Source organism: Prosopis cineraria, unplaced genomic scaffold, assembly GCF_029017545.1.
Source record: "Prosopis cineraria cultivar Desert tree isolate PC_DT_omini unplaced genomic scaffold, ASM2901754v1 PC7, whole genome shotgun sequence".
In the NCBI taxonomy this organism is placed as follows: Eukaryota; Viridiplantae; Streptophyta; class Magnoliopsida; order Fabales; family Fabaceae; genus Prosopis; species Prosopis cineraria.
In genome coordinates, this window is record NW_026555338.1 from 23,555,137 (window position 1) to 23,569,775 (window position 14,639).

At 32.2% G+C, this 14,639-nt stretch overlaps 1 protein-coding gene across 4 annotated transcripts; it reads left to right on the forward strand.

Moving 5' to 3' along the window:
- The first annotated feature begins 995 nt into the window (after window positions 1-995).
- On the forward strand, window positions 996-8,358 carry LOC129315230 (disease resistance protein RPV1-like). 4 transcript variants are annotated; one of them, XM_054958803.1, is made up of 9 exons: window positions 996-1,130; window positions 1,574-2,239; window positions 3,006-4,098; window positions 4,171-4,446; window positions 4,883-5,218; window positions 5,577-6,145; window positions 6,272-7,340; window positions 7,411-7,686; window positions 7,892-8,358. In XM_054958803.1, exons 2-7 carry the CDS (start codon window positions 1,713-1,715, stop codon window positions 7,194-7,196), a joined length of 3,726 nt encoding a protein of 1,241 aa, XP_054814778.1. In that variant the 5' UTR covers window positions 996-1,130; window positions 1,574-1,712; the 3' UTR covers window positions 7,197-7,340; window positions 7,411-7,686; window positions 7,892-8,358. The 4 variants fall into 4 exon arrangements, with proteins under 4 accessions (XP_054814778.1, XP_054814777.1, XP_054814779.1 ...); XM_054958802.1 differs by having other exon boundaries at window positions 1,027-1,130; window positions 1,599-2,239; XM_054958804.1 differs by having other exon boundaries at window positions 1,027-1,130; window positions 1,599-2,239; window positions 7,538-7,686.
- Window positions 8,359-14,639: the final 6,281 nt, after the last annotated feature.

Consider the following 14,639-nt stretch of genomic DNA (forward strand, 5'->3'; position numbering starts at 1 on the left):
GGAGAGTAAAACTTTTAAAGATTAAAATATAAGATTAACATTTTAACCAGTTAAAATTATAAAAACTGAGTTACACCGAGTCAAAGTTTAGAAATTAAAATTGAATTAAAATTATAAGAATTTAGTTACAACAAGTCAATATTTAAAAATGGGTTATAACTGAATCAAAATTATAGAAATTAAATGATTAGTTTTTCAAAATATAATTTTAAAGATTTATTAAATTAAGAGTTAATGAGTATCTTAGATCTTAAACTATTGTATGAATAGCATACTGGATACTGAACTCTTAAAGTGTGCAAAAATTTCTCTCAACTTTTAAATTTTGAGCGCTTGAAATCCTATCATTAAGTTGAAGAAGACATGTGTTATTTTTAAGGGTTAAAATGAGTATCACCTCAACGTGTGACCAGGCCCCACAACTATAAAAATAACGGCATTTTCTCAAACTTAATGGCCATGTTTCAAGCATTCAGAATTTAAAAGTTGAAAAAAAATTTTAAATATTTTAAGAGTTTAAAATTTAAGATTCCATTCGCACAATAGTTTAAGGTATAAGATGCTTATTAACCCTTAGCTTCATATAAAAATAAATTTTACAAACATTAATTATTAAAGAACTATTATATTTTTAAATAAAATAGAAAGCAATGTATATTTGTTTGATATTTTTTTTAAAAAATAAATGGGGTCAAATTAAACAAAATTTTTTGTCAATGGCTTATTCTAATGACAATACTACCTTTTCCTTTAAAAAAAGTTTGCCATTTAAACTTAATGTTAACATGTCTCCGTGTGTGTGTGTTCTTTTTTTAAAGGAGAAAGGGTTAAAGCAGGAGTATAATTTGAAAAAAAAAAAACGTAAAATATTTTTTTAGAGGGAACAAGTGAGGTTTTTAAGGACATCGTGTATAATTTTCTTCGCATGGATGATATTAACATTTTGTTAGTGGAAACTCCATTTTTATTTTTTATATACGTAGTCCGTCCTTGGAGCCTTTTCTTTTCGGTTTTTCCTAAGCTTCCCGTTGATAGCGAAAAGAGCAGCAAGCAAGAGACTGAGAGACTGAACCCTTCTTCTTCTTCTGTTTCTCCTTCACCCTCTTCATCTCCAACCTCTGCAATTAATGGTGCGCATCTCTCTGCTTATTTCTTATTTGTAGGTAATTTGCTTCATTCTTATATCTATCTGAGTTTCTGTTAAACCCAGTTAAAAAAAAAAAAAGCTTCATTTTCCATTATCTCTCCCAATCTGGTACCATAAGTAGAGATTTCCCCCCTTTAATGCTCAAATTCCTTGCTTTAGGTTTTCCTTTTGTCCACATTATGCTCTGACAAAACTCTTCAAGTGAGTGAGAGATCAATGTTCTTCATTCCGTCCAAAATTTAAGCAAGAGAGTCAATATGATCATTTTCTTTCTGGTGTTTTTTATGTGAATATGCCAAATCCAAATAATTGGATTAAGGGTTTATTATTAAATTGGTACACGATAAGTTCTTTCTTTTCTTTCTACATATCCTACTTCTTATAGTTTTTTCCCCCTTTGTTCTACATACCCAATTTGGTAACAAGGAACTTACATATGGGTTCGTTGCAGTGAAGATGAAGATGAAACTCTGATTAGCAAATGGCTCCATGGGCTTGTAACATTTAATCATACTTGAGCATCTTTGTTGTGAACTTAGCAAAGGAACTTCTTAATATTGTTGAAATGAATTCCACAAACATCAAAGGGAGCTCATCATCATCATCATCATCATCATCATCATCATCATCATCATCTCGAAGGTTTAAGTATGAAGTGTTTCTGAGTTTTAGAGGTGAAGATACTCGCAGTGGTTTCACTGCTCATCTTTTTTCTGCTCTTCAACGAAGAGGTATATTTCCCTTCAAGGATGACGAAAGGATCCAGAAAGGAGATTCCATTTCAGGAGAACTCATTAAAGCAATTGAGCAGTCCCGAATTTCTATGGTGGTCTTCTCCAAAAACTATGCTGATTCAACATGGTGCTTGGAAGAACTAGCAAAGATCTCTGAGGAAGTTTTAGAATCAGGGCAGATGGTTTTTCCAGTTTTCTATGATGTGGATCCATTAGAGGTACAAAATCAGAGTGGCAATTTCAAAGAAGCCTTTGATAAACATGAGCGAAACTACAGTGATAACATAGAGAAGGTACAAAGATGGAGGATAGCTTTGACTCAAGTTTCTAATCTCTCTGGTTGGGATGTATGGACTAAGTAAGCAACTTCTCTGGTTCATTACTAGATATACCATAGTCCCATATTTAGAATCTTTGATTTCTATTTTCAAAAACAATTTTTTATTTTTAAAAACAAAAAAAAAATTAAAAACTTGTTTAAATAAGTATTTTGAATTTAATTGTTTTTAAAACTATTTCATTTTTTATTTTTAAAAACAAAAAATGGAAACATCTTAAAGTTGTTTTTTTTTTTTGTTTTCAAAACATACTACATTTAATTATTAGAAAATGTAATTAGCTTAACTAATTTCTATCACAAACTGCACTATTAACCAGCTGTAACTATTACCGTCAGTTTATTTTTTAATTCTAAAATTATTTTTAAATTAACATAACTAAATGAATTTTCATTCTATTTTGTTTTGAAAAACACTCCTAATTAACATTTTTAAAAACTTGATAAATGATAAAGTATAAAGACATTGTACAATTCATGTAACCGGCCCTACGTAGTAGGATAAGGCTTCTTCTTGTTTGTTTTGAAAAACCATTCTAAAAACTGTATTACAAAACAATTTTTAAAAATAAAAAATGAGAACAGGAATCAAACACGTCCAAAGTGATTAGAGAATTGATCATAATCATACAAGTGTATATGATGAGTCCTTCCAAAAAAACTTGAACTATTTTAGTGTAGGTGATTAGCGTAAAAAAATTCTAATATTCATGTTTATTAAAAGTTTACCTCAGTGGTTTCTTAAGTGATGATTGGATGGTTATGGTTTTTGTGTTTTGTTTTTTAGATCAGAGTCAGAAGTAATTGATAAAATTGCTGATGAAGCAATAAGCAAATTGGGGCATAGATTCTCAAGTTTTGCTGATGATCTTATTGGGATGCAATCCCGAGTGGAAGCTTTAGAAAAGCTTCTAAATTTAGAATCTGACAAAGTTCGAGTTGTAGGCATTTGGGGAATGCCTGGAATAGGGAAGACTACTCTAGCTGCAGTTTTGTACGACAAGATCTCTCATCAATTTGATGCTTCTAGTTTTCTCCTTGATGTAGGAGGAGTTGCAAAACGCTTCAGTATGTTTCACCTACACCGACAAGTCATTTCTCAAATAATGTCAGAAAAAAATCAGGAGGTACCAGATGGTTATGAGGGTATGAATATCCTGAGACAGTGGCTTTCCTGCCATAAAACTCTTATTGTTGTTGATAATGTTGAGCATGGACATCAATTGGAGTACTTGTCTAGAGATTTTGTGTCGTTTGCCAAAGGAAGTAGAATCATCGTAACATCTAGAGATGAGGATATACTAGAATCCTGTGAAGTGGATGAAATCTACAAGGTTGAACTTTTGAAGGATCATGAAGCTCTTCAACTTTTTTGTAGAAAAGCCTTCAACCGAGATGATCCCTTGAGTGATTTTCAAGAGTTGACCCATAGACTACTTCAATATGCCGGAGCCCTTCCATTAGCAATCAAAGTGCTAGGTTCCCAATTGTTGAGAAAACAAAAGTCAGAGTGGAGTGCTGAGTTAGAAAGATTGAAAGAAATTCCAAACAAAGATGTTATGCAAGTTCTTGAAACAAGTTATAATCAGCTACGGACACTAGAAAAAGAAATGTTTTTAGATATTGCTTGTTTCTTTAATGGATCAGATGTGAACCATGTTCACAATATCTTAGAAAATTGTGGTTGTGGATTATATGATGTGATGGGAAATATTACAATTCTTTGTAATCAATCACTTATAAATATTGTCAACGGAACACTCTGGATGCATGATTTGTTGCTAGAACTGGGACGAAAAATTGTTCGGGAAGAATCTCCTGAACATCCTGCAAAGAGAAGTAGGCTGTGGTCGTATGAAGATCTTCAAGTTCTAAATAAAGTGAGTTGCTGTTTTTGTTATCATTACATGCTGAGGTTTTGTTTCCTAACTTTTTTATGTGTTCATTCTTAGGGAACAAAAAAAGTAAAAGCAATCGTTTTGCACCCAGAAGTTCCTCAAGAGGTCACATTAAAGGCTGAAGTTTTATCACAAATGAGCTGCCTTAGACTCCTTATACTGCCTATTGTGAAGTCTTCAGGGAACCTGGGTTATCTCTCCGATGAATTACAATTTCTTTCATGGAAGAAATATCCTTTTAGCTATTTACCATCAGGTTTTGAGCCAACATGGCTTGTTGAATTGGTCATGCCTAACAGCGACCTAACACAACTATGGGAAGGGAAAAAGGTACATAGTCTCTTTGAACTATATGTTATTGGTATCTAATTCAAGTTTTACAAAAAATGTTAGTTGAAACTTTATTTTCTTGAAAAATGTTTATATCTTTACATTTATACCCTTGAGTTTTCTTAGTAACACGTAATAAAAAAAGCAACGGTAAAAATGGTTTTAAAAAAAAAAGTAAAATTTACCCAATACCCTATATTTTGGATCAAGGGATATTTTTAGAAAGTGACTTATATTGTAGTTTGGAAGGGGTATTAATTTTTTTTCTAGGGCAAACAACTAAAAAGGGTGAATTAAACCAACAGATGAATGATCGTAATAATTTTTTTGGTGTATGGAGCTTTTCATTTGAATAAATTGATTCGGTTTGTAGTTTAGAAAGGTTAGTCGTTGGTAATGGTAGTTAGCTAATTGTCTTTACTCCTACTCTTTACAGGTTTTGCCCAGTTTGAGGAGCATAGGTCTACGTGGTTCTAAAAGTCTAGTAAGGACGCCAGACTTTAGCGGGGTAAGAAATCTTGTGGAACTAAATCTAGAAGGATGTATCGGATTATTGCAAGTTCATCCATCTATTGGGCATCTTAAGCGGCTTCTATCCTTGAATTTGAGAAATTGCACTCATTTAACCAGTATCCCTCATAAATTACTTCTTATGAGTTCTCTTGAGACTCTGAACCTCTCTCATTGTTCAAGTCCACAAAATATTTCAAGCACGAAGGATCTCAATAGGCCTGAACCCGCCTATCATTCAGAACCCCTGCATCTTCAACAAGTATGCTTATGTTAGCCTTTCCAAGTAGATCTATTGTTACTCTCAGTTTCTCACTAGTAGATTAAATCAAGTAAATTCCAAGTACTTAATTCATTTAATGACAACATGATTTGGGATGTAAATATTATGACATTATATATAACCTACCAAAAATAGTCTTTTAGGATTATATCTAACTTTTTATTAGATGCAGCTTCCCATTTTATTTAGTTTTGGGGAGTTTCTACCCAAATTTATTCAATGTTTGTGTTCGTGCTTGTATTCACTGTATGCTATAAGATGAAAGATGACTCTCACATCTATGTATAAGAATAAACCAAATTTTGAAAGAAAACTCACGTGCTCTTCTCTCACACAGACTATGATGGCATCCACGTCAAAAGAGGCTTCTTCTATTGCTGAAACTAATTCCACTAATATCCGAGGCAGCTCATCTTCAATAAGGACCTGGAAATATGAAGTGTTTTTGAGTTTCAAAGGTGATTACACTGATCGCCACAGTTTCACTTCTCATCTCTTTTGTGCTCTTCAACGAAAAGGTATATTTCCCTTTAGGGATGACAAAAGGTTCCAGAAAGGAGATTCTCTTTCCCAAGAGCTCATTAAGGCAATTGAGCAGTCTCGGATTTTCATTGTCGTCTTTTCCAGAAACTATGTTAATTCAACGCAGTGCTTGGAAGAATTGGCAAAGATCTCAGAGAGAATTTTTGATCCAAGATACACTGTTGTACCGGTTTTCTATGATGTGGATCCATATGAGATACAAACTCAGAAAGGGAATTTGAAAGAAGCCTTTGAAAAACATGAGCAAAACTTAAGTGATAATATATCCCATCAGAACTTAATTGATAATCTAAAGAAGCTACAAAGATGGAGACTAGCTTTGACTCGCGTTGCAAATCAACCTGGTTGGGATGTACGGACTGAGTAAGTAATATTCTCTCATTCATTTTTTCTTTAGTTTCTTATATATGGACTTTTATCGATCTGTTCATGCTAGTGAGTCTACCTCCCTGGTCTTTTAGTTGATTATTAGTTTTTTTTTTCCTCCAGATCAGAGTCAGAAGCCATTGATAAGATTGTTGATGAAATAGTGAGCAAATTGGGTTATAGATTTTCAAGTTTGGCTGATGATCTTGTCGGGATGCAATCTCATGTAGAAGCTTTAGAAAACCTTCTGAATTTAGACTCAGATGAAGTTCGAGTTGTAGAGATTTGGGGAATGCCCGGAATAGGGAAGACAAGTCTTGCTGCAGTTATGTATGACAAGATCTCTTACCAATTTGAAGCTTCTTGTTTCCTTCTTGATGTAGGTGGAGTTGCAGAAAGTTTTGGCATGTTCCACCTACATCGACAGGTCATTTCTCAAATAATGCCAGAGAATCAATACGTGCCAGACGGTTATGAGGGTATGAAGATCCTACGACAGTGGCTTTCCCGCCATAAAACCCTTATCGTTGTTGATAATGTTGAGCATGAACATCAAGTGGAGTACTTGTCTAGAGATTTTGTGCCGTTTGCCGAAGGAAGTAGAATAATCATTACATCTAGAGGTGAGCATAAACTAAAATCCCCTGAAGTGGATGAAAGCTACAAGGTTGAACTCTTGAAGGATCATGAAGCTCTTCAACTTTTTTGTAGAAAAGCCTTCAACCGAGATGATCCCTTGAGTGATTTTCAAGAGTTGACCTATAGTCTACTTCAAAATATCAAAGCCCTTCCATTAGAAATCAAAGTGTTAGGCTCCCATTTGCTTGGAAAACAAAGATCAGAGTGGATCAATGAGTTAGAAAGATTGAAAGTTATGGAAGTTCTTGAAACAAGTTATGATCAGCTTAATGCATTGGATAAGAAAATATTTCTAGATATTGCTTGTTTCTTTAATGGAGCAAATGTGAACCATGTTGAAAATATCCTAGACTCTTTATATCGGGAATATGATTTTTATGCCAAAAATACAGTTCTCTATGATCAGTGACTCATAAGCATTGTCAATGGAACACTTTGGATGCATGGTTTGTTGCAAGCACAAGGACAGAGAATTGTTCGAGACGAGTCTCCTGAAAATCCTGCAAAGAGGAGTAGGTTGTGGTCTTATGAAGATCTTCAAGTTCTAGACAAAGTGAGTTTTTTTTTTAATTACATTACAGACTGAGGTTTTGTTTCTTACTTTATGATGTGTTCATTCTTAGGGAACAAAAAAAGTAAAAGCAATCGTTTTGCACCCAGAAGTTCCTCAAGAGGTCACATTAAAGGCTGAAGTTTTATCACAAATGAGCTGCCTTAGACTCCTTATACTGCCTATTGTGAGGTTTTCAGGAAACCTGGGTTATCTCTCCAATTAATTACGATTTCTTTCATGGAAGAAATATCCTTTCAGCTATTTACCGTCAGGTTTTGAGCGAACATGGCTTGTTGAATTGGTCATGCCTAACAGCAACCTAACACAACTATGGGAAGGGAAAAAGGTACTATTTTGTTCTTTTTTCTAGTGAAAACAGTTGAGATAGGTGAGTTGAACCAACAAAGAAATAATTAATAATTATAAATATATATGTTGTGTATGCAGTTTTTCATTTGAATAAACTCAACCATTCTTATATAGTTCAGAAAGGTCAGTTGTTGGTAATGCTAGTTAATTTCCTTTTCTTCCGCTCTTTTTCTCTTTTACAGATTCTGCAATGCTTGAGAAGCATAGATCTACGTGGTTCTAAAAGTCTAGTCAAGGCTCCAGATCTTAGTGGGGTAGAAAATCTTGAGGAACTAAATCTTGAGGGATGTATTGAATTATTGCAAGTTCATCCATCTATTGGAGATCTCAAAGGGCTCATATTCTTAAATTTGAGGAACTGCATTCGTTTAATCAGTATCCCAAATAGCTTATTCCTTATGAGTTTTCTTGAAACCCTGAACCTTTCTCATTGTTCAAGATTGGAAAGTATTTCAACTGTGAAAGATCTCCATACAAATGAAGCCGATGATCACTCAAAATCCCTGCATCTTCATCAAGCATCTTGTTAGCCTTTCCGAGTGGATATCTTGATAATAACAAAATTTTGAAATTATTTGTTTACTAAATAGTTCTTTTCATATCTCGTTGATTATTGCATATGATTTATTGAGATATTATTATCATTTCAATTCAGACCAAGAAAGATTAATATATGGGAAGTGTAAGGTTGAAGCAATGTCTATGTAGTTGGTTTCAGAAAAGGAAATTGATCATTGCGAGTTCGGAGAACATATTAAGAGGATCTTTGTCCAACTGGCTCCTTTAAGCATCTAAACATGGGATGAAATTTCAAGGAGAAAATAAGAAATATATTAAGAAAAAGAAAGAGACAAATAGGATAAATTGAGAGCTCGAAGAAACAGAGATAATTAATTGCTGGGTGGTTTTACTTTAATAATTCTGAGTCCTCAAACAATATTCAATTTCAGACAGCGAGTGATATTTAAATCGTCTAGAGAGGGAATACTAAATATGTCATTTGGAATCCTAGCAAGATTAATGCATTTTCTCATGTTTAACAGGCTTTGAAAGTTACCCAATTGCTGGATGAAGTTGCAATAATCCAATGGGGTTCAAGGTCTAGTCTCTCAAGATTTGGATCATATTTCTCAAATTTGGAAACATCTGTGAATAAGAATAGTATGACAATTAAGACAATAAGTGATAATTGCATGTAAAAGCATGGGATAAAAGAAAATTACAGTTGTACTTAAAAAACATAACATGCAAAAGACATCTAATCATCTAATCTTGTTTTTGGTTGAATAACTAAACTCCGTTCTTTTGTGCATCAATTGCGGAAAATAGATAAACGAATGTTAACTTACCTTTTTGCCTTCACATAACTTTATGACATTGCTACAGGGCATGATCAATTCAACAGACCTATGAGATTCAAAATTTGATGGTAAACACATACTACAGATATCGATGACATGAAACATATCTTGCTGGAAAGGCTGATAAGGGTTCCACACTCTGAAATATTAGGAGTCTTAGGCTGGTCATGTGCGCTAAAGCTTCAATCTTCAAAAGACTACATTTTAAATCTTCCAAATTCAAGACTATAGCTTCAACCTTCTCAGTAGCCTAGGGATAAAAGCATTAATACAGCAATAATGAAAAGTTAGATTAGTTTACTTTTGCATATTGCACTGATCTACTGAAAATTAATTAAAGAAGAGCGAGCTAAACTTACAGTGTATTCTAGCATAACATGATACATATCATAAAAAAGTCACGGTTGACTTTGTTCTCCTGGCTTATCAGGAGATTCTTGTTGAACAACTGCTTTTCCCATTTCTAGCAACATATCAGGCATTTGTATTCTCCTATCTAAAACAGTCATAAATTATTTTTCAATCAGCAGTTCAATTGCAATATTGACAGCAAAACCACAATTGTGCAAAATTTCCTTTACACAACTAATCTCCTCTTCAAAAAAGCATATGCCGTCTAAAAATATTTCCTTATTCATGAATCCAGATCATTAAAACATATTTCGAGCACTTCCATTATTTGATGGTAGGGAATTCTTTCTGGTAGAGTCAAGGCTCTCCTCTACTCTGTAACATTCTTGACGTAAGAATGAACCCAAACTTACAGCTTGTAATGGATAGCAATTGGCATATTCGAGCACTCTGCGTTATTTCTTCACAGCCTGTTACAGGATAAACACTTTCTGATGGCTCTTTTACAAAAGATTTGAAATGATTGTTCCTTCGCCAACAATTTAACTTTGTAAATAGAATCCACTTCATATGATTGAATAGCCCTTCCATGTTTTTCTTAACATCTGTAACGATTTCGTCAATAACTTCTGAGTATGATGATCCTGGGCATAATTAAGAAGGCAAATACCAAATTAATCAATTTCGTTTGCCCCCTAACTGTGAGTGGATTTATTTACTCATTTTGACAGTGTATTTTACTAATTGATCAATTACTCAAATATAATTCTCTACAGTTTTGCCTATTGATACTTGGTGGACAAACATGACCAAGAAAAGAATCCATGGTAATTACTTACTCATACCGTACATCCCAACCTCACAAATTGGTTACGTGTGTCATAGCTTGCCTCCATAGATGAATGTCGTCTAAATCTGCTGTAAACCTTTATTCGTGTTCAGTAAATGCCATTTTGTAGGTATTCCTCTGTTTTCGGACCTCAGATGGATCCACATCGCAGAAAATTGGTATAACGACGTGTCGCGCTGATGATGGATGTGGGCAGCAATCTCCAAGAATTCTTGCAAGCACCATACAGAAGAAGCATAGGTTTCGGAGAAGACAACAATGGAGATGCAGGATTGTTGAATTGCTCAGAGAAGATGAGGCGGGGTGTGAGAATTTCCTGTTTCGAGCTTCTTGTCATATACATATGTATGGAATTATATTGTTAATTCAGTTTGTTTTCTGTCTCTCCTGTATTTTTCTTTTTGTCCCACCAAAAGATCAGAGTCAGAATTGTTGTTGTTGGTAACAACGTCAAGGAAATTAGAAGCAAATTGGGTCACATAATGGACGAGATCTATTGTCCAAGACAGCATAGCATCTCGGATGATCCTGAAATACGATGTGCTTGTGAGTTTCGAAGTACGTACGTTCGTGGACATTCGCAACGACCTCATTTCTCATCTTTTTCAAGCTTTTCAACGAAATGATTCGTTGACCTTCATGGATGATGAAGAAAGGATCCAGAGAGGACATTCAGATTCCATTTCAGAAAAGCTACTTGATTAAAGCAATCGCCGTATCCCGAATTTGTATTATTTTATGTTTTCTCCAAAAACTATGCTGATGCAGATTCCATTTAAAGAAAGCAATCAGCTGAGAGGGAATTTCAAAAAAGCCTTCGATAAACATGAGCAAAGGTTTAGTGACAATATAGAGAAGGTACAAAGATGGAGGCTAGCCACACTCACTCTGGTAACAAATATGTATCCTAGAATTATAATTTAGAGACTGACTAGAAATAAAAAAAATAAATAAACAAACACTCATTATTTTGTATTTTAAAAAATAAAGCTTGAATTAAAAAGGAACAAACATACTTGATAGTAAGTAGTACAAAGACAAAAATACAAAGTCCCTACTGAACGGTGTATGCTCCAAATGCTTTGGTTAGATAGAAAAATATAAAAAAAATATTGCAGCAAAAAAGGTGTCTAACCAATACTTTCTTTAGGCTTTAGAATATAAATAAGAAAAAGGAAAAAATTGGAAGAGTGAAGAAGAAAAGTGAGAGAAAGTTAGAAATAAAGATGACAGAATGAGAATTGTAAGAAAAAAATAAAATAATAAGTAATGGCTAAGTTTTAGAGCCAACTCACTAATTAAATATTATTTTGAAAATGTGAAATGATTTTCAATGGGAGAAAGAATTGAGGCTCTATTTTTTTTATTGTTAGAATTACAACCAACCTCTTCTCAAAAGAATTAATTACAAATAAGGTTTAACAATAAGTTTCATTCGAGAAAAAATAAATCCTGTTCTCATTTTAACAATAATCTATTTCATATTTGTACTTATCTATGATCAATTTTTTTAATAGGAGGCTGACTGTAAATCTTCCTTTTTCATTTGACATTTATTACATAACGATATAAATACATGTATTTAATTTATACATACTAGGAGTAAGGGTATTTAGAGCACTTTTTGGGGGCCCTAGGCAATTGACATATTTATGTGCGTGTGTATAATTTGATTGTATTAAAAAAAAGTCATCTTTTAAATTTTATTTATAAGGAAAAAACTTTAGTTTATTTACTTAAAGTACCCCCTTTAATAATTTGTTAGTAATGTTTTAAAAGGCAGACTGGAATTCAAACGAAAAAGATTACTGGGTCTCGATTTTCATAATCTAACCATATTATGTTTTAATAAATGACAAATTATGTATTCCATTTTATGTCTATTACATGACACCTTTAATTATATTATTAGAACCAAAGAAAATGTGTTAAGTTAGGAATTGGAAGGAGTTGACGAGGTAATCAATCACCACCCAAGTGGGACGTGGATAGTGGAATAAAATATTTGATACATTTCTCAATTGAGAAGTAACCCACAAATTTTGAATCCACCCTCTCTGCTCCCCCGGCCCCTCCTTCCCCCCTTTTCCATTCTCATTATATGGTTCCTCGTGCTCATGTTTTGAAAGTTATGTTCATTTTATTTAATTGATTTTTTTATATATAAAAAAATTTACTCTCTCTCTCTCTACTTTTTTTTTGGTTAATAAGTATTGTAAACCCTAAACTATTACGAGAATAGCATCCTAAACTTTGAACTCTTGAAATATACGAAAACTCCTCTCAATTTATAAATTTCAAGCTTTTGAAATCTCGTTATTAAATTAAAAAAAATAACTGTTATTTTAAAGGTTAAGATGAGTGTTACATTAGCGTGCGACTGGGTCCCATAACTACAACACTAATGGTCGTTTTCTCTAACTTAATGATAGGGTTTCAGGCATTTAAAATTTAAAAGTTAAGAGGAATTCTTGCATATTTTAAAAGTTTATAATTTAGGATGTTATTCGCGCAATAATTAAGGATTTAGGATACTCGTTAACCCTTTATTTTATATATATACACCCACATAGGAGACATCCACAATTACAATAAAAAAGTAAACCTTCGGTAAAATGTGGGAGTCTCCTAATTACATAACCTTTTAAGGCTAAAACAATAAATTGACTCTTAAATTGTAAGATTAAGAGTGTCTGTCACTTTAAATTCGTTTTTGGTGTAAGTTTCTTTTTAATTTTTAAAAATGGTTCAATCTGACTCCTACTGTTAACAAAAATTAACTTTTATTATTAATTGACCAAAAAATAACATCAAAAATTTTCAAGAAAGGACCAAAAAAATTCTAGTAAATGACCTAAAAATTATAGATATGAATTCAAAAATTATAAAAAATGACCGAGAAAATTTATTGGTCATTTTTTGTAATTTTGAGGTCCTTCTTTCTTTAAAAAAATTATTTTATAATTAAATAATAGTTAAAGTTAGCTTTTATTAATAATAGGAGCTAAATTGAACCATTTTTAAAAGTTAAAGGAGAACATTATACTAAAAATTAGTTATACCAAAAATTACTTTAGGGTTCAAGAAGCTCTTGAACTTAATTATAGTTTAGGAGTGAATTTATTTTTTTTACTTTACCCATCTTTAATTATCAATAACAGGAATTTTACGGTAAATTCATTAATGATTTTAAATAGACCGGCGAGTTATGCTCAGCATGCTACTTACTTTCGTAAGACCATATCATTAGTTTTTTATATGGATATCCATTAGTTTAATAGTTAATACAATATTGTTCACAAAATTTAATAATATTTGTAAATATACATATAAAAACTCATTTTTTAAGAAAAAAGTCGCCATTGTCTCTCACATTCAGCTTAAATAATGGTTTTTTTTTTTCATCACCTCTCTTCCCTCCATTGAACTGCATTAATTAATGGATAATTGTGAAAAGTTGTATACAAATTGCATTAATTTTTTAAATTGAAAAAGTTAATCATTTTATCCATTCACTTTGACTCAATTATAACTTAGTTTATAAACTTTAACTCATACAAATTACTTTGACTCAATTATAATTTAATTTTTAAATTTTAATTCAATATAATCTAGTCCTTCCCAATAGATTTTAGCCACTTAAAATAGTAGTCCCTAATGTTTAATAATAAATTTATTCTTTATAATTTTATTTTTTAAAATATGAAGACTAACATTTTAAATAAATTATTCTATAAGGATTGAATTGCAAATTGTAATAGTCAAAATTTAACTATTGGATTGTAATTGAATCAAAATTATAGGGACTGAATTATACCAAATCAAAGTTCAATGACAAAACTTTAACTTGGTCAAAAGTATAGGGAAGGAATTGTTAATTTCCCAAACATAGTGAAAATAATTAATAAAAAATTGGATGGATTACTTTTGTTAGGAATATTTTTTACCTCAAAGTTTGGAATACTTTTAAAATATTACATTTGGAGAATATAAAAACAGAGCAGATAGCGTTCAATTGTCAAATGAGGTAGATATATTTAAAATATCTCAGCTAATAAAAAATTATTATTAATTCTAGTCAAGAGTAATAAGGGTTTGCTTCCGTTTTCTTCAAAAAAATTTGTGCAATTGGTGTTTCAAATTCATTGAAGCTTCCTTATAGATTATTATATTTAGGTTGACTTGATTTTTGGATTGATAGCTGAGATTGATAAAGTAAGTAAACTTACAGAACAAGATATACAGTGCGAAGAAGTTTGGAAACTTAAGCGAAATTATTAATTTCAAAGCATATGCAAAGCCAAATTTTTCCCTATAAATTTCCAATAATGATGAGTCAGTTATAAGATCTTGCTTTTAATGATAGAA